Source organism: Apteryx rowi, unplaced genomic scaffold, assembly GCF_003343035.1.
Source record: "Apteryx rowi isolate R43461 unplaced genomic scaffold, aptRow1 scaffold_5, whole genome shotgun sequence".
In the NCBI taxonomy this organism is placed as follows: domain Eukaryota; kingdom Metazoa; phylum Chordata; class Aves; order Apterygiformes; family Apterygidae; genus Apteryx; species Apteryx rowi.
Genome location: NW_020450760.1, coordinates 6,455,137 through 6,482,181, shown reverse-complemented (window position 1 = coordinate 6,482,181; position 27,045 = coordinate 6,455,137). Strand labels below are relative to the sequence as shown.

General features: G+C 33.7%; 1 protein-coding gene across 2 annotated transcripts in view; it reads left to right on the top strand.

The window, feature by feature from the left end:
• PPP4R4 (protein phosphatase 4 regulatory subunit 4) overlaps positions 1-27,045 on the top strand; it is a 74,312-nt gene that overhangs the window by 22,425 nt on the left and 24,842 nt on the right. For both annotated transcript variants that reach the window (XM_026079527.1, XM_026079526.1), the window contains 8 exons: positions 1,659-1,761; positions 9,591-9,738; positions 10,454-10,527; positions 13,366-13,472; positions 16,895-17,002; positions 21,582-21,703; positions 24,216-24,338; positions 26,403-26,572. In XM_026079527.1, coding sequence (XP_025935312.1) covers positions 1,711-1,761; positions 9,591-9,738; positions 10,454-10,527; positions 13,366-13,472; positions 16,895-17,002; positions 21,582-21,703; positions 24,216-24,338; positions 26,403-26,572 — 903 coding nt within the window. In that variant the 5' untranslated portion in view covers positions 1,659-1,710. The remainder of the gene's footprint in view (positions 1-1,658; positions 1,762-9,590; positions 9,739-10,453; positions 10,528-13,365; positions 13,473-16,894; positions 17,003-21,581; positions 21,704-24,215; positions 24,339-26,402; positions 26,573-27,045) is intronic.

Here is a 27,045-nt window from a genome sequence, read left to right as displayed (position 1 = left end):
AGCAGGTAAAGACAGAACAAGGATTTGAACTCTGGAATTGCTGCCTTCCGGCCTGTACTTAGTTTTCTAGAACATACTGCCTTCTAATATGGAAAATTACCTTTGTAAGGATAGTGAAGAATACTCTATCTTTCAAAAATATGCCTGAAATGTAGGTTGCTAAACACTATTAAGTTAATACTAGTGATCCCTAATTAGTATTCGAATATTTTTACTACAGCATTATGGAGTACCATGCAAAATAATAATAAAAAAAAAGTCTTTCCAGTAGGACATTATAGTATTTCTGGTAGGGTATTCTAGTCTCCATTGATTCTAATCAAAGCTTTTTACTTTTGCTTCTCACTTATTACACAAACATATCCTCATTTTTAAAAGTGCGTTCATATGCATTTAACAAAATAGAGCTAAATTGGACTGCTTGTCTGTACCTGTAAATAACTATAACTTCATTTAATCTTCTGAAAGACACAAATGTTGAGGGTGATTTAGAACATTAGTGGAATGTGCAATGATATATTCAGCTCTAAATGCTGCAGGAAGGCTTTGCATCTTAACTGTGAATACCCTCATATACTGCAGTGGCAGAACAAAACTGGAAGGTCATTGACAGTCACTGTCTTGTGACTGTTACATGTAYCTAGTTCCTTTCTTGATATGTTCTGCTAAGAAAACTCGGAACGACCATGGGATAGGGCATGCTATATGGAAGTATTTAAAAGTAGTTTTAGTATGAGTTTCTTTTTAAAACATGTATAATCATATTGTACATTTAATTGTAATGTCACATTAAGAAAAATACTTGCATGTGTTAATAATGTACAGTTGAGTTTAGTATGCTTAAGAACAAGCATTTTAGCTGTTTGAATAGCTGAATTTGCTTAGCAAAACAGGTTTTATTCATTTAAACAGGAAAAAGTGCATTTTAACATCCAGTTTTATTGTTAATTTTGGCATCCAGAAAAATCAGAACCTTTCTCTTTCTGATTTCATTTTAGAAGTTCATCTACTTGGGAAGTTTTTGTTTTCTTCTCATGCCTGTCCTTCACTGGTGCCTACCCTTTCCCTTCCCTCTTTTTTTGTCTCTTTCAATTGCAGGGTATCATCAATAGAAACAGAATGAGAAGAAACATAGAAGATACTTAATCTACTCTAGTTTTTGTGTGCTTTTGATGTTTCTTTAATTGTACTTGACAATATGAACATACATTTGGTTATCTTCCCTTTAAAAAAAAGGGGGGGGCAAAAACTGTAGGTCTCTGCAATAATGTTGTATGTTGAGTGCAGTTTTTATTTTTTGTGCTTCCTTCTATTTGTCCCCTTCCTGTGCTTTATCATCTTTATTCTTATAATGGGAAAGCTTCTACAAAACCACTGCCTTGATGATCCAGTTTGAAAAAAAGTCTTTCAAATGTCTTCCATTTTTCCCAAACCTACATTAAATATTAGAACACTTCGTATTAGAAATAATATAGGACAGCTTTTATGGTCGATATTCTTTTAATGTTGTTTTCTATTACATAGTATCTTAGTTTTAAGAAAAGAGTTAATGCCTCTTTTGTCTCATATGAAAACTTTTTTTTTTTTTTTTTTTTAATGAAACCTGTGAGCCTGTGGCRTCTTAAGATCAATGTTTAAAATGTATGTATTTTTGTAAGCTCTGGCCAGGATATCCAAGGAACAAGTGTGGTGGCAAATCTTCCAGTCCTGATGCGACAGAATCCTGCAGAAACACTTCGTCGGGTTTTGCCAAAAATCAGAGTAAGTTTGCGTTCAATGAGGTTTGAATGCATCTTTTTCTGCTAGTATAAGTATTTTAATAAGGGGAAAAAATCCCAAATAATTTTATTAAAAACTGAGATTATAAATTTATCTTTTTGGCACTCCTTAGGAAGAGTTATCTCCAGCAGATCTTCTGCATTAATTCACTGAATTTATATATATACTGTATTTTTTGGAAAAATGTTATAACAGGAGGAGAAAGCAGAAGTAATACTGTTTACATATTCTAAAGATATTTATGTTTAGATAAAGGGTAGTTTAAAGGACATAAATATCTCCCTCTTTCCGCTCTGCCCCAGGTGTGACCCCTTGGTTGATGTAGCGTAGAAGAAATGAAAAGGTTCATTTAAGGTGTGGTTTAAGGAGCAGCTTCAGCCAGTATAAGACCATACTGCATCACAAAGGCAGATCTTAATTCCTAGTAGGTATACACAGTCAGATGCAAATCCTAGCAACTCTGAAGCTATATAAGGCTACAGCAGGTGCTAATACTTTTGAATATGTTAGTCTACCTCTTCAGTGATTTTAAGGCTACCAGCTGAGCTGAAAAATACATTGTTTTTGTCTATCAAAACATTTGAAAATTTATTTTGATGATGGCAAATTGGAGGATTTTCATTGGAACAGGGTATTGTCACTCTTCTGCCAATAGCATTAACACTTTTCTATCTGTTTTTATGTCATTAAATCAATCTGGTTTTAATTAAAAATCATTTTCTAATTAGTCCTTGGTCTCTTTAGTCCTGTTTGAGCATATATGCATCTGTTTTAGTTGCTGCATTTTCCCTGTCATTTACTAAATTCTAAAATACTAAAGTCCAGAAATAACTAATGGATGTTCTGCACTGTTTTGTCTTTGGGGTAGTTGATGAATTGGACTACTACTGCTGGCTCATTCTTAAAGGAAATACTGTTAAGGCTGAGGAGCTATCACCAATAGTAAACAAGTGTTTTTTCAGTACTGAAATAGCACCTCATTCTTCTGTTAATTTTGTAAAGGAGGATGCTGTTTCTTATTATTACTGTTTCTTGTCACTTGCTTCCCCTTTTCCCCAAATTCCTGTTCAAATAAAGGCAGGTGAAAATTTATTACTCAGTTTGAATCTGCATGGGTTTTGAACCCAGTGAATTTGAACAGATAGAAAACTGGTGGAAGTAAGTATTATAAGGTTCATTTTTAAGTGAGTGAGAACAAAAATCCTTGTAAAAGTTTCACTAATCTACCTATCCGTCTTTGTCAGGATCAGGATCCCACTATATAAAGACAGCTATATCTTAAGAGGAAGGCTTTTTTTTTTTCCCCTCCAGATTTTAATAAATAGACTGTTCATATTTCAGAATATGCTATTTCAATATCAGCTCTTTAAACTATTTAGGATAGGTCAATCCTAGGAGTCTTTTTTTTTTTTCCACTTTCATGATTCTAAAGTTTTCTTGTGGTTAAAGCATTGAAACAAATCAGTCTGTGGGCTGGTTTCCTGCAGTTGATCACTTTTGTGTAAATATGAAATAGGTTTAAACCAATTTTCAACTAAAAGAACCTTATGTTTACAAGCAGCTGTTTTGTTAAATGTATGTGCTGTGTATGGGAAAAGAGGTAACTAATCATGAAGATTTCTCCTAGGAAATGTATTTTTGAAGCATTGAGTTGTGTTATCTTTATAATTTTGTGGACAGACTCAGTTTCCTCGTCTGTTTTTAGATCTGCTATAGGCATTTTCATTGGAGTGATTCATTCATGGTTTCACTAGGACAGTGTGGAACTTAATTTCTTTTTTCTTACATGGTTTAAAAATCTCTCTTTTCAGCACCATTTGCTAATAGGAAAGTCATTTTCTTATTGCAACCAGCTGATGGTTAAGAAAAGTATTTAGATCACTTCAGGAAGATGAAAAAGAATTTAACTGGTTACTAGTCCAAGCTGAATTTGAATCTGATGATCTTCAACAAGTAGAACTGAAAGTTTTGAGTTATATTAAGAATCTCCTAGGCTACGTTGTCCTTGCTATCTAAAGCACTTTAAGGATGAAAAGAAAAACAGTCTTCTGTAGTAGTTGCTGTGTGTTTTCTTGCTGTATCTATATCAGATTCTCATTGTAAAGTGTAAGATAGTATACATTGTAATAATAACAAAGGTGACGTGTCTGAGAGCCCCATGCTTATGTCATACAGTTTTCTCTCCATTGCGGAGATGATTACCAAATAGAAAAGTGGGTCTGTGAAAAAATGATGGTACTTGTTTGTTCCAGTAATTATCACATATATTTCATTATTTCCTTTGTTGCAGTTTTAAAGAAACTAATTGCTTCTATTACTGAAAAGCTGTGTGGTATATATCTCTCTGCTTTTTTTGATTTTAAACCAGCTACTTTAACATTATATTAACAAAAGAAATCTAGAAAAATATTGTATTATGAAAAATTGTTTTTCTTATTGCCTGTGGAGCTGGTCTGAAATGGTATCTTTTCTCTCCCAATCTTAAGCAAGAGGCTGCTTGAGATGCGATTCAGTATTTTTGGAAAAACTAAGGGATTTTATTCTGCTAATTTGTTAGGAGTTGTTAGACTGAAAGATGAAGAACAAATACCTGTGAAGTCTTCAACATGATTACTTAGCAAATACTTTTTCTGTAAATGCAAGCTCTACTGCATACCTGTCAGCAGAAGGGTCTTTGGTTCCATATTGTAGGTGTACTCTGTAATATCAGACATCGCCTTTCAACTTGATATTCTCTCCTGAGATCTCTGAGATCCCAGGAGACTGCTGTGTCTCAGGAGGAGATGTTCCAGCTCTTACCTGATTCTTTGAACTCAGCAAATGGCCAAGAAAAAGCTATATTCAGAACTGAGGACTAGTACAGGCTGAGAGATTGTTTAAAAAACATTGAAGTGCTTCTAGTTATCTGATTCTGTGCTTTAAGATGCAGGTCAATAGGCATTTTGTTTAAAAAAAAAAAAAATCAATGTGTAATGCTTTGAAAAAATAGTGACTTGATGATGCAAAGTAATTGAAAACCTTTAACTTAAGCCAAGTTTTTGCAGTTACTACCACATGTTATTCTGACATTTTGTCATGCATTCTTTCCTAAACCAACTTACTGGCTTCAAGAAAAGTTACTATTTAAAATACTGAATCCATTTCTGTCTCTGTTTTTTCTGCTTTGAAAGCTGAGTACTTCCTGAAATGGAGGAACACAGTGGAAAAAAAGAAGTATATTTTTAACTGTAATTTGGCATATATTACAGAGCTGAGATGTTTGTTTCTATCAAAGCCATTTTTTGTCAGATTTTGTTAAATACTAGTAAACTCTGATGTTTTTATGCATTAGTATAAAAGGAAAATATAATTTTGTTCTTAAAAAATTTAATAGTCTTGATGGGCAAGCTGTTGAAAATAAAAAATTCCACTAAGATTTTGGGACAAAAAGAATTTTTGCATGTACAAACAGGAAATGACTCTGGGGAAGAATAAAGTGGTAGTCATGGCCTCTCTCTCACTCTTTTAATAAGTTTAATATGTGAATATAGTCTTTGGTTCATGTCTTGACTTTTTTATGTAGGGATGGAAAAAAATTAAAAAGCATGATCATAGCTTGATCAGGGCCTGGAAAAAGCATCTGTACAGTGAGAGTTAGAGCTCAATATGTTTAGATCAAGAGGTACTTAATTACTTTGTAAAAATATCTTCCTTATTGATAAGAAAGAATATTTAACTGAAAAGGTGTATGAGGAAACAAGAGTGAGGAATTGAAGACAGAGAAAAATTAGAAGTGAAGCAGACACTTTTAATAGTGATATTGATTAACCTTTGAGCAAATAACCAAGAAAGGAAATATATTTTCCATCTTGTGGTTTCTTTTAAATCCAGACTGAATGCCTTTCTAGATGATAAATTAAATGAAATTTAAGTTGATGGGCTCAAGGCAGAAATAAAAGAGCAAAATATAATGGCTCCTGATATGCAGGAGGTCAGTCTAAATCGAAGTGTTCCTTTTGGCTTTAAACTTTATTAATTAAAGCTCTCTGGAGTGAATATGAGTGAAATTTCTTTCTGGGGATACTGTTATAAAGCAGATTCTTCTATGATGCTCTGTTATTTAATATTTGCTCTCATTAGCAGAAGAATAGTTCTGTTGTACTCATGTTTGCTGCAGTTTTAATGAGTTAAATGCCTCTGTTTAAAGGCCTTCAGTGCCTTTGACTGCAGAATGGTGTCTGGCATCATTAGCCACTTGACCTGTTATTTCTGTTCTTATCCTTATTTTTATTGGAGAAATAGTCCTGACTATTAAGTGGAAATTTTGTATAGCCTATAGAGGCATAATCCAACTCATTTGCAATTAGGATCTTGCAAATAGAGTCTTGTGTCACAGGGTACTAAGCTGACCGTTAAATTACTGCATTGCTTTCATGTCTATAAATTGGGAAAGGTCGCTTATGAATTCAAATTTGTATGTGAAAAGTAACTTGTATGGTAGTTGCAGGGTGAAATTTATCTGACAGTATTGTCACAGGATAGGAAAACCAGCTTACTTATTTAGTCTCCTTACAGAAACCCAAAAGCAAAAATAAATACTACTTTTATTAGAACTGAGGATAAAACAGATTCAAGAAGATAAGTGTGAGGAATGTTCTGGCTCTCTGGATGAAAAATTTTACTTGTGAGAAACTGATAAACCTGGTTACTTTTAYAGATAAATGTTGAAATGGATATATGCAAATTTATTATCTTACTTTAAAACCCAGTTAGATTAAAATGATGTCAAGGACCCTTCATATATTTAGTCATAGGTGCTTTAGGGCTGAGATAAGCAAAATCAAATATGCCATACCTCAGTAAACATGCCAGATCTAAGTAATGATTAAATTGGGTGTCAATATTTGGGATAAGCTATTAAAAAACAAACTCATTACATATCATTTTGAAGCTAACATAGGAGTGAGATTATGAAGTATTTTTATAAATTCTACAGTTGAAATGAAGTGGCATCTGGTATGGATTCTTTTGCACAGAGATCACCACTCTCTAGATTTCTGCATGCACCTCCTCATGAACCTTGGAAGTCATTGAAATGCAGATTTAGRGAAAGCTTAGACATGCTTCCCAGCATTTCTTGTTGTGCACCAAATGGTTCCTTTCAAATGATGTTAGTAGTATTTTCCCTGTTTTTCCATCATTGCTCACTGCCACTAGAAGCAATGGTTTCAAATACCGGATTGATATATATATATCTTTTTAATTTTAATAAGAGATTTTTCCAAATGTTTTGATTGCAGAAAATTGTGGCTACTGTTTCCTGAAGTGTATACATCAGGCCTTACTCAATGCTGTCTGATTGTTCCAAACTCGTTTTCACAATTATTTATTTTCCTGTTACATCAGTGTCCCCTTGGTAGCTTTGTTTTCTCCTAGTTGATTTTGTAGTTTAGGAAGAACTAGGGTGATTTTCACCCTGTCTTATGCCAAACATTGATGTTAAGGTCTATCTATATATCTTGGAGTTTCTGTAATTCCCCTTTATTTCTATGTCTTTCCAGCCCTAAATGAAAATCTCTGTCATATCAACACAGTTACTAACCTGGTAGACTATATTTCTACTTGCAATATTCTTTCAAGAGAATTCTGTTGCTGCAGCATATTAAACTAGAACTGAATTTTCTCTTTTCCAATTAATGCAATAAGCCATGCTTTTTAAATTTTGCAAGTTTTGATCCCTGAACTTAACTTGTAGACATTAGGATAGTGAACATGTTAGTGCCCTTAAATTCCATTGAATGTCCTTGTCTGAGTAGGACAGGGAGGACAAGCTTTTCTTCTCCAGAGTGAGAATCTGTGGTGATTCCAGGTACAGAAAAATACATTACTTTGTAAATAAGTAAATTTATATTACGTGAGTTGAGATTGCTCAGCTTGAAGTCAGTGAAACTGAAATGAGAAGGGAGGCCCACACATTTTCATATGCGGAACTGTACAGTCCTGAGTGCAAACATCAATGCAGGCAGATGTGTAAGCAATCTAGAAATTTACATTTCAATGTCTTCCGAGGTCCGTGAGGAGGCACATCCAGAGAATGTGTTCTCACACATGATTATTCAGAGTTGTGTGGATCTGTGGAGGAGACTATTTGGAAACTTTATTTGATGGTAAGTAAGCCTGTTTGCATTATGTACAAAGTGAATACGTACATAAAATTGAGTTCAGCTCTGTTATGTTTTAAGCTGCAGTGATGTCTTAGCATCTGCAGTGTGTGGATGATTCTTCTGATTTTTTTGGGATTTTTTTTTCATTGCGTGTTTTTAACAATTGTATATCAAAATCCTAGAGCAATATGCATAGGTATTCTAATCCCAGAAACATTCATATTACAAATACAGCGAGTGGCCTTATTCTTTGCTGTGGCTGTTGTAGTAACAGTAGAAGAACAAGGGCAGAAATAGTCCATGGAGATAACAAGAGTGCAGTTTCCATGGCTATTGAATACATTCTGTTAATTCTGTTACGCTTTTTAGTTGGTTAGCTGCCATATATATATATATATATATTTTTTTTCCCCTGTGTGTGTGTGGTGGGGGAGAATGCTGTTTAAATACTCAGGTATAAACATTTACAGATAGCTCTTGAGAGATAACTAATGATTTTCTTTTAAAATTAGATAAACTGAAAATTTACACATTTGCACATACAAACTGGTTGGCATTTGTTTAATGAAAGCTTTTTATTGTTTTACTCTGATAAAGTAGGCAGTCTACTAATTCATTTCCCAGATGTTCTCTGCATGATTTCTTATCTGCATAATATGTATATAATGGATATTTTCTTAAAATTTAGTTTAGGTTGATTTTTTTTTAATTAAAAATCAGATTATCTTTAATACTTAAAATGTGATTTGAGAAAACACTGTTCATCTCAAGCACATCAAGAAAAGAAACAAAAAAGCCACCTACATAGAGTATTGAATAGGAAATGTAGGCTCTAAGCAGTTACTAAGTTTGAAATCACTCACGAAATGAGTGCTTTAGTAGTAGACTAATGCACTTAATTGTCTCATGGGGCGGAAAGATGCATTTAGACAAACAAATGAAATATTCATGTAACTGATAGTAGTCATTATGAATATGTACGTATCTATGTCATGGATTACTTACTACAAGCTCTTGGCACATAACTCTGAAAGTGAAATGTGCTTTTTATTTCATCCCAGAAATTTAGTCAAATTTAATTTCCATATTATCATTGTTTAACTTTTGAACTGGTACTTTTAAAGATAGCTTAATTAATTATGTTGTTATATGTTAAACCTCAGTATTAGTAAATGCTGAGTTATCTGGCTAAATATGCTAATACATCTTTATTTTTAAGAGAATATATATACCTTTTTATTTGTGTTCCATACCAGTTGGTAAGGGCTAAAATTTAAATTGCTGCTACTATTTTAGTATCGCCTTCCAGGTGAACGAAATGCTTCTCTCTAATTCATAWGCTGAAACAGAGGAAGTGAGTGTTGACTGGCTTGTTTTTACATCTTGTTTCGTAAAGTAGAAAAATCCATACATAAGCATAGATGAAACTGAAAGTTACAAAAATATATTATAAACAACTTCACTTTTCTTAAGAGATTCCGGTTACAATATGAGAGATTTGAATATTTCCAAGTAATCACTATTAAGAGAAAATGATTTTATAACCAATTTTGTAATCTGCCCAGATTTTTGCATACTGATTCTTAAAAATGAATGTAAAAATTTGAGTGTTCTTTCAATAACTTTCTGGCTCATCCTTTTAAATTGATATAATTTGTAATTATACAGGAAGTGCTGCATGTTGCAGGAGTGGAAATGCAGTTAACAGCTGCTGTTTCGTTTTTGACTATTCTGCAAGAGGAATCAGTGTCCATTCATACGTACTCCCACTCCTTTCTACACATCATTCTACAGAATCTGGAACACAGGGATGCAGGTCAGGGCTGTACAACTATGCTGCTGACTGATTAGTTCTATATGTTTTGTTTCCTTAGCAACTGTACGATACTGTGTAAAGCAGTGAGTGCAGTCACTGGGACTTTATTTTTCTGCACTTGCATGAAATAAAACATTTTGGCATGCTGACAACTTACTGGTATTTAAATATAAGTCTTCTTCATACAGATTAAAGCAAAGAAAAACATTCTGTTTGGAGGACTAAATCCTATAGTTTTTACTGAGTCCAAAGTTCTGAATTACTAAAATTCTTTGGCTAAGACAATAGAGGGAGAATGATTGAAATTTCTTCTGTGATGATTTGTTTTTCTTAACTTCTTTGACACTATTTTTAGGTTACAAAACAAAAAATGGCCTGCTGTTGCAAAAGTAAAAAGTTTAGGTGCAAAAGAAAGGAATATACATCTTCTAAATGAAGAAAATTGTTTTTTTTTTTTTAAGACAGAATAATTGTTTTCCCCTACCTACACCAGAATTAAAAAGGACAAGAAAATGGGGGCAGAATTTGCTTCTGATATATGCTGCTGCCCAGTGAGTGTACAAAGTCTTGAATGTTAATTTAATGCCTTTTAGACATATAGCTTCTTGAAGAGGTAAATGCAAGATGTGAGAACTAATTTTATAAAATCAATGTGTGTTTGGTTATACTTTTTGTATATGTACAACATAACATATAACCTATTTCTTACTGGCAGGAGTCAGCAATGCATGGCTAGAAACTCTTCTTGCTGTACTAGAAGCTTTACCCAAAGAGACCATCAGACATGAGGTAATAATATTCTCCCCACTTACGCTAACAGAAGATTAATGTTACTTTGTTTTTCAGAAGATTGGAGTTCCCTACAAGTCTCATTCACTTCAGTGAGATTTGTGGCAGTTCTATACCTGTGAAAACCAGTAACATTTGTGGAACATACTGTAAGAGAGGAATGTGCTGAGGCCAGACAGGAAGGTCACCTTAAAAAGCTTCAGTGTTCTTCACCAAATAAATACCATATATATTTTAACACTTGGCATTACACATAGTATTCTTAGAAATGTTTTCATGTATCCTGTTTCAGTTTACAGGGCAGTATGTCATTCTGTCTCATCATGAAGAAAAGACATTTTGTTTGTTACTAGACAAAATTCTGGATTTCTGCTAAATGGAACTGACTGCTAGAGATATTTCTCATTGTGTAATCTAATGTTCTGCAAACACTATAGTTTTCCACTAGGTAGCTTGAGGAAAAGGAATGAATTCTGTCACTAAGTCATAATGTATTTCCTCTTTACTCTGCTAAATTATTCAGTTTTGTGCTGAGAATTCATATTTGATTGTTAAGTTTAAAAGTTTTCAGGTAGGGTTATCTTACTCTTTCAGATAGGGTTATCTTACTCTGTTTATAATTTAGAACAAAATGGAGCTGTAAATATATTATTGTTTATGTAGTATAAAAATACACATTAAATTTAGCTGGTAATTGGAATCAGCACTTTTTTTTTTTAAATTCTGAGAGGTGAAAAGTTAGGAGGAAAAAAAGGAGAAATTAATCTTGTCAGCTCCAAATCTACTAGTAATGTAACTTTAAAGATGTCGTTTAAAGGTAACTTAGTTTCTCCCCTGAGTTTTCTGTAGAATATAGGAAAACATTTACCACAGAATCGGAGAATAGTTGGGATTGGAAGGGACCTCTGGAGATCATCTGGGCCAACCCCCCCGATCAAGCAGGGTCACCTAGAGCAGGTTGTCCAGGATCATGTCCAGTTGGGTTTTGAATATCTCCAAGGATGGAGACTCCACAACCTCTCTGGCAACCTGTTCCAATGTTTGACTATCCTCACAGTGAAGAAGTGTTTTCTTGTGTTTAACTGGAATTTCCTTTGTTTCAGTTTGTGCCCATTGCCTCTCATCCTGTCACTGGGCACCACTGAGAGGAGTCTAGCACTGTCCTCTTTACACTCTTYTATCATATATTTATAAACATTGACAAGATTCCCCTGAGTGTTTTCTCACTCAGGCTGAACACCCCCAGCCCTCTCAGCCTCTCCTCATATGGCACATGCTCCACTCACTTTATCATCTTTGTGGCCTTTCACTGGACTCAATCCAGTATGTCCGTGTTTTTCTTGTGTTGGGAAGCCCAGAACTGGACACAGAACTCCAGATGTGGCCTCACCAGTGCTGAGCAGAGGGGAAGGATCACTACCTCGACCTGCTGGCAATGCTTTTTCTAATGCAGCCCGGGATACTTTTGGCCTTCTTTCCTATAAGGGCACACTGCTGGCACATGTTCAACTTGTTGTCCACCAGGACCCCCAGGTCCTTCTCTGCATGCTTCCACAAAAATTTGCTTTGAGAAGATCACAATTGACGAAGCAGTGTTGATTCAGCAGCTAGACAGAAACTGTCTGAAAATGGGCCTTTTTGTATCAGAAAACCTAGGATATTCTATTTTTTAATGTTTTTTGCAAGTTAAAATCATAGGACAATCTTAGATTCCAAGGACACAAGAACAGGTGTGTTGGATCAGAGCARAGGTCAAGCTAAGTCTGTATCCTGTCTCTGACAATGGCCACTTCAGGGGAGAGACTGTGTCTGGGTCAGTAATTGGAGTTAGTAGACGTGTGTGTGCGCTGTCATAATTGAAAGACCAAATAAATAGTATATAGTTTTGTAGATAACTAATGACAYGCAGTACTATAGTTAGAAACATACCTATGTACTAATTCTAGCCTGAGTGATCTTTGTGTCCTTACAATGGAAAAATTCTCTTACTTCAAAATTTCTGCTGGTAAGAGGAGGAGAGAACTGCTTTTAGAATACACTTTAGTTACACTTTCCTGCCCTGTGTATTATCCTTTTGTGGAGCTCTACAAGAGATACAGAGTGAAGAATTGTGGCAAGCTACAGGAGATACCTCTCTGTAGTGTTCTCCCTGACTCAGCACCTGGATTTCCACAATCATTTCTGTGCAAAAAGTAGTATCTCTGAATGTCGTATTTTACAGTCCCTTCTTAGTTTATCTCTAGCACTATAGACGTGATCCAACAAATGGCAGCACAGCTCCGCTATAAGCTGCAAGGTTTCTGCATCTATATGGAAATGAAACCTCTTCCCTACAGATCCCCAAAGTATACATAACAGAGAGAGATCATTGCTGCCAAACTCCGCATCAAATGTGGTGTTTCCTAGGAAAACTCTCATGAGAAAGAACCTCAGAGAGGTTCTCTTTTCCTCTTTATCTGTGTTTTTTTTTTTTCCTTCTGTGCAAAGACAGATTTAAGATTTTTTGTGAAAATTCCCAGCTAATAGCTATAAATATTCATGTACAACTTAGTCTCAAAATAAAGACACGAATAGACAGATGTAAAACTGTGGCTGTGATGTGAATCATAAACTGCGATTTGGGCCAAGATATGGATGTAATATACTATAATTAGCACTGAATGTTAAATGCAGGTTTCCAGTAGGCTGTTGATGTACATATGCATTATTATTGTTCACACTAATTAATTCCATGAAAGCGGTAGATGACATTTGGCATATATGTTTTACTAGATTTTTTTTTTAAAGAGGAGAATGTTATTTACTGTTCAAATTTTTCTTCTTTTTTCCTTCATATAGATCCTGAATCCACTTGTTTCCAAGGCACAGCTTTCTCAAACACTTCAGTCCCGCTTAGTCAGTTGTAAAATCATGGGAAAATTAGCTAACAAATTTGAAGCTCATATGTGAGTAGACTGTACATATATTTTCATTCCATAATATATATCAACATTTCTTTGTTAGGGGACAAAAATTATTATAAGAAAACTAGACTTTATTGCAATAATTAAATACTTTCTTCTTACAGATCCATTTATCCAGGTAGTAATTAATGATTTAAAAAAAAGTTCAGTATGTAACTAGCATATTCACACTTGCTGACGTTCATAAATATCTAACTTCAATTTATATATTCTTCTACAAGTTGTGTACCACTTTCATGTCATTGTTTCATATTGTCTTTCTTACTAGGAAATAAGCCAAATGATGAATGTCTCTACAACTTATGGAGACAAAACTCAACTTCATCACCTTAAGATTTCTTATCATAAAGAGAAAATCCTAAGAACCCTTGTTCTTCAATTTTTATTTTTTAAACCAAATTTCACAATAATTTGTAGGCATCTTTTTTCTGTCCATAATTATATGGAAACACATTAGAAGCCACAGCTTTTGCCTGATATTAATCCAACTATTAGATTAAGTGTCTGTGGTTTTGAACAATGATGCAGAACATGGAAGCAATGATGAAAGTAAAGCTGGATAAGTTACTTGACGAAAACAGTTGGGATAGTACATTCTTTGGACAGCTTATCCAGCCTAACGTGTTTTTAACTAATATGTTTTCTGTTCATGTCCTTTTCATTATGAAAGATATCTGCTGAGGGCTACAAAATTCACAGAAACCACRTCTAGTTCAGTAGGTTCCCTCTAATGGTGATTTTCATCCACCTCAAAATGCAAGAATTCAGTATAATAGAAAAGATGAACAACAGGACCATTTGACAAGACATTTGGAAATGAATTTATTTTTTTCTTCAATGGGAAAGAACTAAAAGCAAACAAAAAGAAGATATCTATACCTTTGCTATGTAGAATATACTTGTCAGACATGCAGAAGTAATGATCATGGTAAAATAATATTTTCTGAGAAATTTACCAAAGCCTTAATCTTTATCTTCAAAATCTTAATCTGTAAAAATCTGGAAAAATCATGATTGCTTTTAATTGTATGATGTTTCATTCTCCTCAAAATAAAGTGAATTTCCAGATCACTTGGAATCTTATGAAAAGTTGTTATAACTTTAAGCATAATAAGCTCAAATAACCCTATCTTGTTTTTTTGTTTTTTTGTTTTTAATATGAGTTCTTACTTTTTAGAAATACAAAACCCCTCATTTCAGTGAACTGATAGCAGCACCATTTCTAAATAGAAACTACCTGTAGGTTAGGTGAAGATCACGGAGGTGTTTCTGAGATATATATCCTCTGTTAGAATGTTTTCAATGCAGTTGAGGGAGGTGAAAGAGATTTTGATCCGCAGGTGTAGAATATGAAACAGACTTAATAAGATTCATGACACCCTATCATTCCCTTTACAGGGGAGGTTGTGGTGTAGGCTCAGGAGAGATATCTATCCTCAGGAGTTAGCCATATAGAAACATATCTTCACATTCTTCTTCAGAAAGGCACCATTTTTCCTCATGAAATTTATACTACAATAAAAAATTCTTTTATATTTCACATAACTTCCAGGGTATTTGTATAGATTATTGGCATAGTCATGACCTTGAAATAAAACATTGCTTTTTCTACACCCTGTGCCAACAGCTGGCTAAAAGCAAGTCTTTTTTGAAAACAGTTGCTACTTCAGAGTATTTTGAAGTGCCAAACTCCCAAGACTTGGTACCATTTTTGAAACTTCAGGCTAAATATTTGCTATAAGAAGCAAATTCATTTTCACTGAGATGAATGGAGGATGTGCAAACTGGCTTGAAAATGTTCTTATCCCTGTCTTCATACCCTTTCTCTGAGTTTTAAAACAACATAAGGATTTGGACAGAGATGTTTTATGAATACTCATAACAGAATCTTGGGCAATGAAAGGAAACACAATGGCTGAATCTGCCAAGTTACTGTCTGTGTTTTTACTTAAACAGAATTCAAAATAGTTTTTCTGTATCTGCTGTATACCCTAGTATTCATGTTAAATCAACTTGCATAAAGTCATTGCAGTGTTGGAGCTTTTAATCTTAAATTCTTGTGGATTGTTCAATTTTATTCCAAAGCATCTCTTTGATATATGCATACCAAAGATGAAGTATTAGTGACCATCAAGTGAGCCACTTCCTCTGAACGTGTTCTGTTGTTTTGTTCTGTTGTTTTTATTTTAGTAGAATGCAAAACCCTGACCAGGACTGACAACTCATTGTATTAAATGCCACACAAACAAACAAGATGGCAGAAAACAACTTAATCTTCTCCCCAAAGTGTCACTTATTTCAACCTCACGACATTTTCTTTTTTTCCCACATTTAGATGTTTTTGTGTCTCTTGAATTCTGTTTGGACTTAACAACATATATATGTATCTGTACACACAGACTGTACTGTTCTAAGCCTCAAGAATGGGCCGAAGAGTATATGAATTGTAGCCTTGTATTCATCTCACATTCGGGGTTGAAAGAAATGGAAGATTTTACCACCTTCATCAGTTGTACTGAAACTTAGAATTAACTTTATCTACATATTTTATAATCTTCCAGTAGCCTAAGGGCTATTATAATTATGGGATCACCATTTTTTGCTTTACAGTAGGATAAACTTCTCAGTAGCTCCTGAAATTTGGACTGATTAATCTGAAAGAGAAAAAAACTTATAAAAGAGCCTGCCTTTTACTTGGCAGCTGAGTTTCTACAGGACACATGCACCATGCTGGATATTAGGTCCTGCAGAATCTGCTCAAGCTGTGTGGATTGTGTTTATCTTTAGGAAGAAAAATTCTGCATAAAAGTTTTGGAACATGACAGAAGACTGACCCACAGCAGTGTGTAAATGTTGATTTGGAATGTCTCTGGTATACACAGGAAAAGATTAATTCATGTATGAATCAGAGGAGCTGTCTTATTCCATCATGATTTCTGTGTCAATAAAACAACCTTTTATTAGCATTCCTGCTTTCAAAGTAAAGGCAAAACTAATTAGAATTTGCATTTCTTTCTATATAATTCTCTGTATTCTTAAGGTAGCTTTTGGAAAAATGTACTAAAGATGGTTATTAAATGAGGACAGTATCTCTAAGTCTATCTAGTATTTTCATAGCTTAAAGTATTAGATGAAATATGAGCAAATTATGACTGTAAATACTATTTTTGAAAATAAATTATTTTTTGTTTCTTTATAGCATATTTTTGTATCTGAAGTGCAGTATTATTTTATAATAATTAGCTTCAGAAAAGTCAGTTTTCRTCACTATTTGCCATGTGTGAGAAATTATTTAAAAAAAAAAAATTGCAGTTAGAGGAATACGTGGGTAAAATTTGAATATTACAAAGTGTTTTTTATATATTTTTGTTCTGTATATTAATGAATTATATTCACATTTTTAGTATTAAAAGAGAGATTCTTCCATTGGTAAAATCACTGTGCCAGGATGTAGAGTATGAAGTTAGAACTTGCATGTGTCGGCAACTGGAACATATAGCTCAAGGAATAGGGTGAGTACAATTTGTGTAACTGCTACTGAATGGAAACCTCTCTCTCTAAAATATTTAATGGTAATCTAAAAACTCCTTTTAAGATTTCTAACTTAACTCATGCATAATCAGTAATAAATTCAGAGCGTATAGATGTGTTCTTGTGAATTGCAGTTAGCTGTTTTCCATTCTCAGATTTTTATTTGTATGTGATAGTAAGATTACTGAACCATGTAAACAACAATTTTTTTTTTGTAAATAAGGAGCTCATATAAAGCTTATTGAAATCATTTGAATTATCCATTGATGTCATTAGGCATTAGATTAAGACCTATTTAAAAATGGATGAGGACTGYGGCAAGAATTAGTAATTTCTAATAATTACTGTGCCACATTTTCCAAAAGGATGCTTAAAGTTTTTTTGTACTTAAAGCAAATTTCAGTTCAGTATCAACTTTTACTCTAAACTTGAAGACTCCCAGTACTGTATATATAGGCATAGAAAAAGTTCTGGAACTTGTATTCTAACGTAATAAATTAAAACATGCTAACTACACATTCAGGATTGGTCCTTAAGTGAACAACTATTTTAAAATTCCTGGTCTGTCCTCCTGTTCCTGTGCCAGGGAGAAAAGAGCAGTACCTACTATTATAGACTTGAAGAAATTATCAAGTGATGTTCCGTGCCCTGTGTTGTGCAGGGAGACAGATTAAAAGATCTTAATGGTCCCTCTGGCCTTTAAAAATGTGAATTTATGAGCTGTTCAAGGATGAGGCTGAAACTGAAAGCTAAGTTTGAAAGCTAATGTAAAAATGCACTTCAGTTTGTTAGTACTGATGCACAAATTATCCCTTCCTATGCCACTATCAATTTTTTGAGTGGGATTAATTTTTTTATGGAGAATTGTGTTGTGGTCTAGATTCTGCGTTACTTAAAAAAAAAAAGAGAGAAATATCCCTGCAAACAATATGATTTACCTCGGCTATAGTAGAACCAACATTCACAGTAAGGACTAAGGCTTGCTGTCATGTACTTAATTTACATTGTTTTGTTAAGATCATAAAGAATAGGAATTTCTTGGTTGCTAGAAAAAACTTAACTTTATTGCAATACAGAATAATATTATGCAAGTGCTTTAGGCAGCTCTTCTGTAAGGTCTTTGTTCTGCAGAAGTTCAAAGGTCATGAATAATGTGAACAGAAAATGATATTATTCATCTAAGTAAAATTATTCATTTGTTTTCATATTTACTTCCTTTTATACCAAAGGGTAGCTTAGCGCAGTAAATAATTTTAACGTTTTCCATATTAAATATCTTTGTATTTAAAAGATTCTCTGACTGCAGAAGAAAAGAATAGTATTTGCTGATATTGTTGCTATTTATAACACTGAAAATTCAACGAATATTTTACTAAACTGAAGTACTGAAGAATTTGAAATTGAGTTCATTTTTTACTGTATATCTGTATCTTATATTTGTATCTTTATGTATCTTAAAAACAATTCTGTGTAATGGGAGATTAAATAGTTCTATTTATCTTCAGAGAGTGACCAGATTTTTTTTTTCCTAGAAAATTTTGAAGGGGGGCAGGAGGGGCAGTTTTAACTGCTATATCAGTTGAAATGTGTTAAATGTACTTTTCATGCCACCAAAATGGAAATCCACAGAAACACATTTGGAAAACATTTCTTGTTTTAATTTTTGATTCCTGATTTCTGGGTCTTCATCTGGGATGTCRTACTACTCTTCTTTYCCCTGACCCTTACTAGACTGTGTGTTCATTTCTTTCTTGATCACCTTCCTTCCTCCTTTCTCATTTCTTTTTATTGTTTCATGAGATTTTTTTGATATCTCATTTGAGAGATATCTTTATTTCCATGAATTCCTCTAACCTTCTCAGTTAACCTCTGCTAAAGTCAAGAGCTGAAATGCAGTCATGATGAATTTGGCTTTGAAAATGATTTGTGACACAAAATACTGCAAAATATATATTTTAAAATAATATTAATATTTTTTCTGAGTAAAATAACTCTTATCAAGGATATGAATATAGTTAGAGAATATTCCTGGAAATATTATTATATAAATACCTAGAAATATTTTTATCTTCTAAAATGTACGGTAGTACTCATACTTTCAAATTTCTTTGCCCTGTGACTCAGTCTATTTAGGAGCAAAAAATGTTTTTGCTGGTAGCTTTTAGGGAGTGCTTAAATTGATTGAAACAATGATACAGTTTGTATGGATTTTCTTTCAGTATTTTTGTTCCACATTTAAGATAGTTATAAGTACAGGCAGGTGTTAAAATAAGAAAGGAAACGTGGACATGTATTTCTTTTTTCTCACTCCCCCTCCAAATGATGTTTAAGTTCAAGGTATGCTAAGTATATTCTGTAGTTTGAAAGAAGAAGCAAAGATGCTGTTTTCATCTGTAACAAGGTGGCTACATTTTCTACTAATAAATCACAATCTTGGAAAGAAAATAAATTTTCCTTCTTTCTGTTGGCAGTCTTTAAAATGAACTAAATTGAATATATTATATCTGTAAGCTGAAAGTCCTAAAAAGAGATAGGTGTTTTGTAGTGGCAATTGACAGTATCACTGGCAATTTACCCAGCTTTAAAATTGTTGTTTAGTAGGACTAAATACATAGTTGTCAATTATTGTATTGTTCTTTATGTTTTTCTTTAATTTTTTTCCTCCCCAACGTTTACTGTTAGCATTTATGTATCTGTATACATTGCTTGCTTTCTGATAGTTTCTGCCTTGGCCCCCTCTCGATGGTTTAGATACCTTAATCTTTAATTTCATAAGAAATGGGAAATTTTCAGTGCATAAACTGTTGCAGTGTTTTAAATTGATGATGAGTAAGTAGTAGGAAAATAAAGACAACCAGAAACACACATTTTTTATGGAAACGTTGAAGGCATACTGTGACAGCAGTCACAAGGCTTTTTTTTTACAATTAAGTGATGTAATCACTAAATGTTTATCATGTAATTTTCTAGCAATTTTATATTAATTATTAATCATCTGTTTAGAAGAAAACTGTTAAGCTACAGCTTGATTTGCTGGTAACATTAATCAATTTTGTAAGGTGCAAATCACTTTGGCTGGTACTTGTTATTTATAAACATTTGAAAGCATTATTATTTGCATTGACTTACAGAAGGGATAGTTGTTACCTCTTGGGTCTGACTGGAAGGATATTTTGGCATTTTTACTTCTATAAAAATCTGTCATCCTAGGGGTGGTGACAAGTTTTGTATTAAAAATTGTGATAGAAATTGACTGAGTCTAAACTCTCTTTTTGTACACAGTTGCTCAAAGTGTCAAACCAAGTTTTAATTTTGTCATCTTGGTTAGCACTCATGTAGTCTAATTTTATCACAGTGTTTCCCTGCAGTTATGTGTTTTTTGGGTGGTATAAATGTTGAGGGCAAGATCCCTGACTATTGTAAATTGACGAAGTCCCATTCTTTTAGGAACTATCTTGAGATGTGGTGCTTACAGCAGCTTTCAGTAATAGATGAGCAGACCAAAAGCTTTTACAAGTGAGCAAAACAAAGTGGGCCTCTTAATTCTAATGTATGCAATTTCAAATGCTAGAAATTGCGACTTCTTTAAATAAAAAATAAGTGTGACACAGGAAAAAAAAGTGGATATTCTGACTATGTCGTTCTAATTCTTTTTTTATAGTAAGTCTGCAGAGAAGATCTTCCTAATCTCTTAAAGCAATTAGAAATCAGTTATATCCTGGGACACAGGGAATGATACTGGCTGCTAGTTTGCACAGAACCTGTGGTCTTGCTCCAGGAAGTAAATTTCCATCTTACTCATGTCAGTCATCTTACCCTGCAAATGATTCTGTGCCAAGAATAGTTCATTCCCTCTCGGTCACCTATCTGATGAAACTCTGATTTCTAAGTCAGTCCCTAATATAGCAATCTGCTGCCAATGTCTCGATTCAAGTTGTCAGGCCTGTCATGCACAGATAGTTTTAGTAACTAGCAAATCAAAACAGACAAACAAAACCTTTTCATTATTTCCTTAACACAAGCTTGAAAAAAAGTGGTGTTTGGACTAGTCATGAAACCTCATGTTCACTAAGCAGTGGTTACTCTCTCTCTGTAGAGAAGGCTCATCTTTGAAATGTCAGATTGTTCTAGACAGTTTGGTCCTACATGACCTATATCTAATCATTTTCACTTTGGACCTTATTCTTTTATTGCACTGAGGACTTTCTGAATATTTCATCAGAAGAATTTTCTTAGTGACACAGTGAAGTAGCTTGACCTTTTTGATTTTTTTGAGATTGCATTTTTGTCTGATTTATTTTGAGCTAATTTGAAACCTTTTTTAGAGATAAATTTTTTAGTGATAAATTTTTGCATTTTAAACTTGCGTGTTTCTTTGACTGATGAAGAGGAAAGTCCTGAGATTGTTTGCATTGATTGTTTTTATTTAATTTTCATTTTCTTACAGCTTTGTCAGTTTTTCCTTGTTGGCCACCCAAAGAATGTTTGAATAAGTAAGAATTTTTGTAGAAACATTGTTTCATTATATGTTTTCTCTTAACTATTTGCCTTGCTTTGCAGGGCAGAACTAACAAAAACTGTGGTGCTTCCTGAATTAGTAGAACTGGCAAGAGATGAAGGCAGCAGTGTACGTCTTGCAGCCTTTGAGACATTAGTGAATCTGCTTGAAATGTTTRATGCAGGTAAGAGCTTAATTTAGACTTACAAGCCCAGTTATTAAGACTTTAATGCATCTTACGAAAGTATTTAAATGCTTTTTGTTCTGTCTGAATTTTTAGGACATTTCATTTATTTGGTTTACAGTTTTTATCCTTTATATTTGTGTATTTCATGTCCTAAAATGCTTTGTGCAGAATAATTTCTAAAGAAGGTGAACCAGCTGTCCATAAAACCACTTATTTTCTTATTCCAGGTTTCTAATATAATGAGACTAAATTGAATAAAATTACTTTATAACTGATCAGAATATTGTGTTTTTGTCATTTACTTAATGCTACCAAATAGGCGTAATACAATATGTTAATGCAACAGATATGAACTTTTGTGCTCTTTTAACTGTTTTTATCTCTTAAGTAAAGCTAGTCCTAACTGCACCCTGCCTTCTAAGCTGAAGAAGCCAGGCTGGGGCAATGATGTGATATTTGTGTGTGTATCAGTAAGCCTTGCAGTTTTAGCATTTACTTTTATGTGTCAGATGCATTTGTAAATTTCTGAACAGAAAATATTTCTTCATGACTGCACTATACACAGTTGATCCATTTTTTAAGATGTACTAAGCAGCAGCAGTTGCTGTTTAAATCCCTTTAAAATTGTGTGTATTTGACATTGAAAGCTTTCCTCTTTACAGTGAGAAAGTATGTGTATTTTTTAAAGTTTTTCATTGTATTTAAAACAAAAAATATAAATGGTTGTGTTTTTCCCAGCACCATACCTTTCCCTAATCAACACATAYATGTCATTCTTCTCCAGATGTAGGGATGAGTGTCCATATGTTCATGTGAGGAAGGGGAAATTCCATGTTGTATCTGGTTCTTTTGGCTTAGTGGTGATGGGATGCCTACATTCATGGCTCTCAGATTCTCATCCCCAGTTCACTTCAGCATTGGTTGGAAAAAACTTTGAGGAGAACTACTTCCAGTGTAAGGGGACATTCTGGGTAGCTGGAATGTTTTGTGCTCCAACCACCTACCTTGTCCTGAATTTTTCACGGGTATGTAGAAGACAATAACAGACTGCTTTTCTAGCTCTGTATCAATTTATTCTCCACCTTCTTTGTACCACTGGAGATGTACAAAGGAGCAAAGCAGGTGAGAGATCCTTGCTACAGCGTATATGACAAAAAAGAAAAAGAAGGATTCTCCGAGCTAGTGATGGTTGATCACTGCTCATTGTTTGCTGCTTTTCACTTTATACTGTCTTTTTCTCAAAATTCTTCAGTTATTTATCTTCATTAGCGACTCTGTATTTTGCACCACATTTCCCACTCCCACTCCTGTCTTGCTGACTATGCTATTCCTTCCTGATACATAAGTGAGGAGCAAATATTTACTTTACAGGAACTTGTTGATGAATTACTAAAATACACATGATTGCATATAAGCCATATGGAAAAGTACATAAAGAAATAGGATAATTGGGGGAGAATACCATAAATGGACCTTTAGCTGTTAGTGCTTACATTAGAAAGTATGATAGTAGGTTAATTTTCAAATTATTGGGCCTTTACATTGATGCTATCAAGTTTGTGCTTCTCTGCTCCTCCCAGTCTTCCCCCCTCCCCCCCTGCCAAAAATTACTGTAACTATCACTTCTAGTTATTGAAAAAGAGTTTGAGAAAAGCAGTCGGGGTTTATTTATAAGTTTGCAAGGAATGTGTTTGTAGAGGTTTGATTTGTGTGTTTTTTGGTTTCATGGCTGAACTAGAAAATGAACATTTTGCAGGTGATCTGAAATTATATGCTAGGGTTTCTTTCCCACAAAATGAAAACATTGCTTCAGGTCAACCTGAATATTTTGTTAAACACCAAATACTTGCTGAATTGGGATGTTATGTCACCAMGTAAAAAACTCTTGATCCCTTAAAAATGTGACCACTTAAAATACAATGTCACACAAGTCAAAATATTTCAGTTTGAACATTTTGCTCCTTCATTTTGTAGGGAGACAGAGTGCATGGCACTATTTGCTCAATTCGACTTTCATTTCTAATTAGTTTTATTTCTTTCCCCTGCCCTTAATTGCTCTATTTCTCTGTGAATTTACTGTTTACCAAAGATTTTCAACCTCTTCTCAGTAGGTTGTAAAAACTCACTTTTAACAGACCCGGATTTCTCTTTTTACAATTACAGTCATATTCTCTCTTTATCTCCATAAATTTCAAATAGATATCTTGGTGAAAGGAGAAGTTARTGACTGTTCATTTACTCATATGCTGTGGGTCAAAAGGGTTTCTTTGGTGGGTGCCCTACCTTTTTTTTTAAAAAAAGAAAAAAGCTACATATAAAGAAGAAATGGAATGGCAGGTAAAGTCTTAAAAATCAAGACCTATATTATGGTAATATGTTGATCATTCTCTCTACCTCCTGCATGTTAAAAGATATCTTTCACAACTTATTATGGAAGCCCACTGTATGTGCTCTTTTTCAAATGTTTGGTGACCAATAACTAACTTGAGAAATCTTACTTGTCTTTCAGATGATAGGAGTCAAACTGTTCTCCCCTTAGTGAAATCATTCTGTGAAAAATCCTTCAAAGCAGATGAATCTATTCTAGTTTCTTTATCGTTCCATTTAGGGAAACTGTGTAATGGACTATATGGTATGTTTTAATTATCTTCAAAAAAAAATCTTAAAAATGAGAAGAGCTCAGAAATTTTGAAATATTTGGAAAATATCCAGTTAGCCTGAATGTATCAATGAAATAATGTTTAGGAAGGTAAAGAGGGAATTAAAAGTCTGAAATCATCTATTACATCAAGATTGAATTTTGTGAATTTCCACTAAAGGTGTCCATCTGTTTATTGGTTTTGTTATGTTTAGGCAGGGACAGAAATGAAAATATGATGGTTTTGGTTTATTGGCTTGATTGATTTATTTTGATACCTTGTTGAATATTTTGAAGAGTGTGAGTTGGATGACTAAACTTTTGAAACCAGAAACCTGTGAAAACACAATGTAATATTAACCATATGCTCACCTCTGTGCTAGATACCCTTTTTGAGGCACAGTACAAAAATTGCTTTTTTTTTCTTTTGCAACCATTTGCAACACTTTGATATTGTTTGTTCGTGTGCAGCCTATGAACAGAAGTAGCTCAAAAGTGTTTTGTTTGTTTGTTTTGTGCCACCTAGCCACTTTTTCTCTTTCCTAGATTTGAGCAGGTGATGTATATCTGGCTAAGCATGGTACCTTACCTTTGTACTAATAGAATAACAGTCTAATGTTTTAAGGCCATGTCTCCAACTTGGGAAGATCTCTAAGCCTATCTTCTGAAGAACTAGCAGTCTCCCTCCTAGCTTGATATCATCAGCACGTTTAATAAACATACTTTCTAATCTATCATCCAAAAATAATAAAGGAACTGAATAGTACCTAAACTAGGACAGACCCTTCTTTATAGATTTGTCTATCTTAGCAGTGAACCATGGGTAGCTTTCTCTTAGCCGCTTTTCTAAGCGATTTTCCAGCAACTTTATACATTTTTCATCTATCTCTCCTGACCTCTTATTTTGCTTATGAGAATGTCAAGATATATGACATTTACTGCCTCTTTTGCATTCACCAGTCTTGTTATCCAGTACTAGAAGGAAATTAAATTACTTTCACAGGTTTTGCTCTTGATATGTTGGCTGTTACTCATTTTTTTGTTTCCTCTTAGGTGCTTACAAGTAGGTTTTATGATTATTCCAAGTTTTTCAAAAAAGGGAATTAAGCTGACGGATCTATAATTTTATGGCATCTCCTTCCCCCTTTCCCATTATTAAACATCAGTACCACTTCAGCCCTTTTCCAGTCTGGCATCCACTTGTTTAAGATTTCAGTAGCCAGTACTTTAAATGCTCTTGAATACTTGAATGAAGCACATCTGGCCTTGCACATTTTGAAAACCTCTCATTGTCCAAGTATTCACTGACCTGTTCCTTCTTTATTTACAGCTTAAATCTTTCCTCTTTGTCACTGTTATTAATTGTGCTGAACCTGATCATAGCTGATGATACTAATGAATTTCTGAGACAAAAACATAATAAAAAAATAAAAGCAATTAAGCATTTCAGCCTTCTTTATATCAGTGACTAATAGCTTTCTCCTCTATCTTGAGTAGCAAACTGAGTCTTTCCTTGGTCCTTCTCCTATTACTAATGTAGTTATCAAATGATTTCTTTTAATTTTTGATGTCATCTTGCTGTTTGCATTCCAGTTTGTTTTGAGTTTTCTAATTTTGTCCTTACATGTTCATATACCTCTCAATCATCTGTAGCAACATGGCCTAATTTTTCCACTTTCTGCATGCATATATTTTTTATGTCATTGAGGTCCATAAATAGCCCAAAATTTAGTCATGAAGAAACCAGTATTAGTAGAACAATCAAATACATTCACAATCCTGCAACTAAAAATCCTGAGTATTTCAAGATAATATGTAATCAGAAATTAAGACTCAATCTTTTGTAGTTAGCTTTCATTTTCTGTAATTATTTCATTTCCTGTAATTATTTTTTCTGTGTAATGTGTACTGATGATACTCCACTAGACTTGAGGGGGGAGGGGAGAATAAAAATTGATATATTTGATGTATTCATAAATCAGATCTGCTTTTTGGACAGTATTGATAGCATTTGAAATGAGAAAAGCAAACAACTATCTTTTTTTTTTTTTTTTTGAGGCATTTTTACTCCTGAGCAGCACTTACGATTTTTAGAATTTTATAAGAAACTTTGCACATTGGGTTTACAGCAGGAGAATGGACACAATGATAATCAGCTACAACTTCAAACTCTGGAACAGGAAAAGAAATACATTTCAGTGAGGAAGAACTGTGCTTACAATTTTCCAGTAAGTAAGCTGATATTTTAAGATTAAATAAGTTGTATTGTGCACATTTCACTAAATAGGMCTACATGAAATATAAAGAAATTATTACCACATTATACATTTTTAGCTATATTCTAGCCTCCCATGCAAAGTTCAAGTAAATACCTTAAAGTAGATGTTGTCCAAAAGGATTACTAGAAAGCTTCCTCACTGCAAAGCTTCAGGAAAAACATTGGAAAGTTTGGACTAGGAGACTACTTTTATTTATGTTTTCTCAAAACCCTTAGCACAAAGGCATTGAGAAAATGGCTGTGAAACAGAGTCCCTATTTTTAAACATCCAAAACTGGATCTTCTGTTTGCTTTGTGTTGTGGCATTCCAGGGAGTTGAAGACTGACTGTGAGTGGTTGGGTTCCTGTTTTACTCTTGTTCCTGAATGCAAAAAGTCTTTTAAGGTCTTTAAACCTAGTACTCTACTTTGTATTTTGATATTT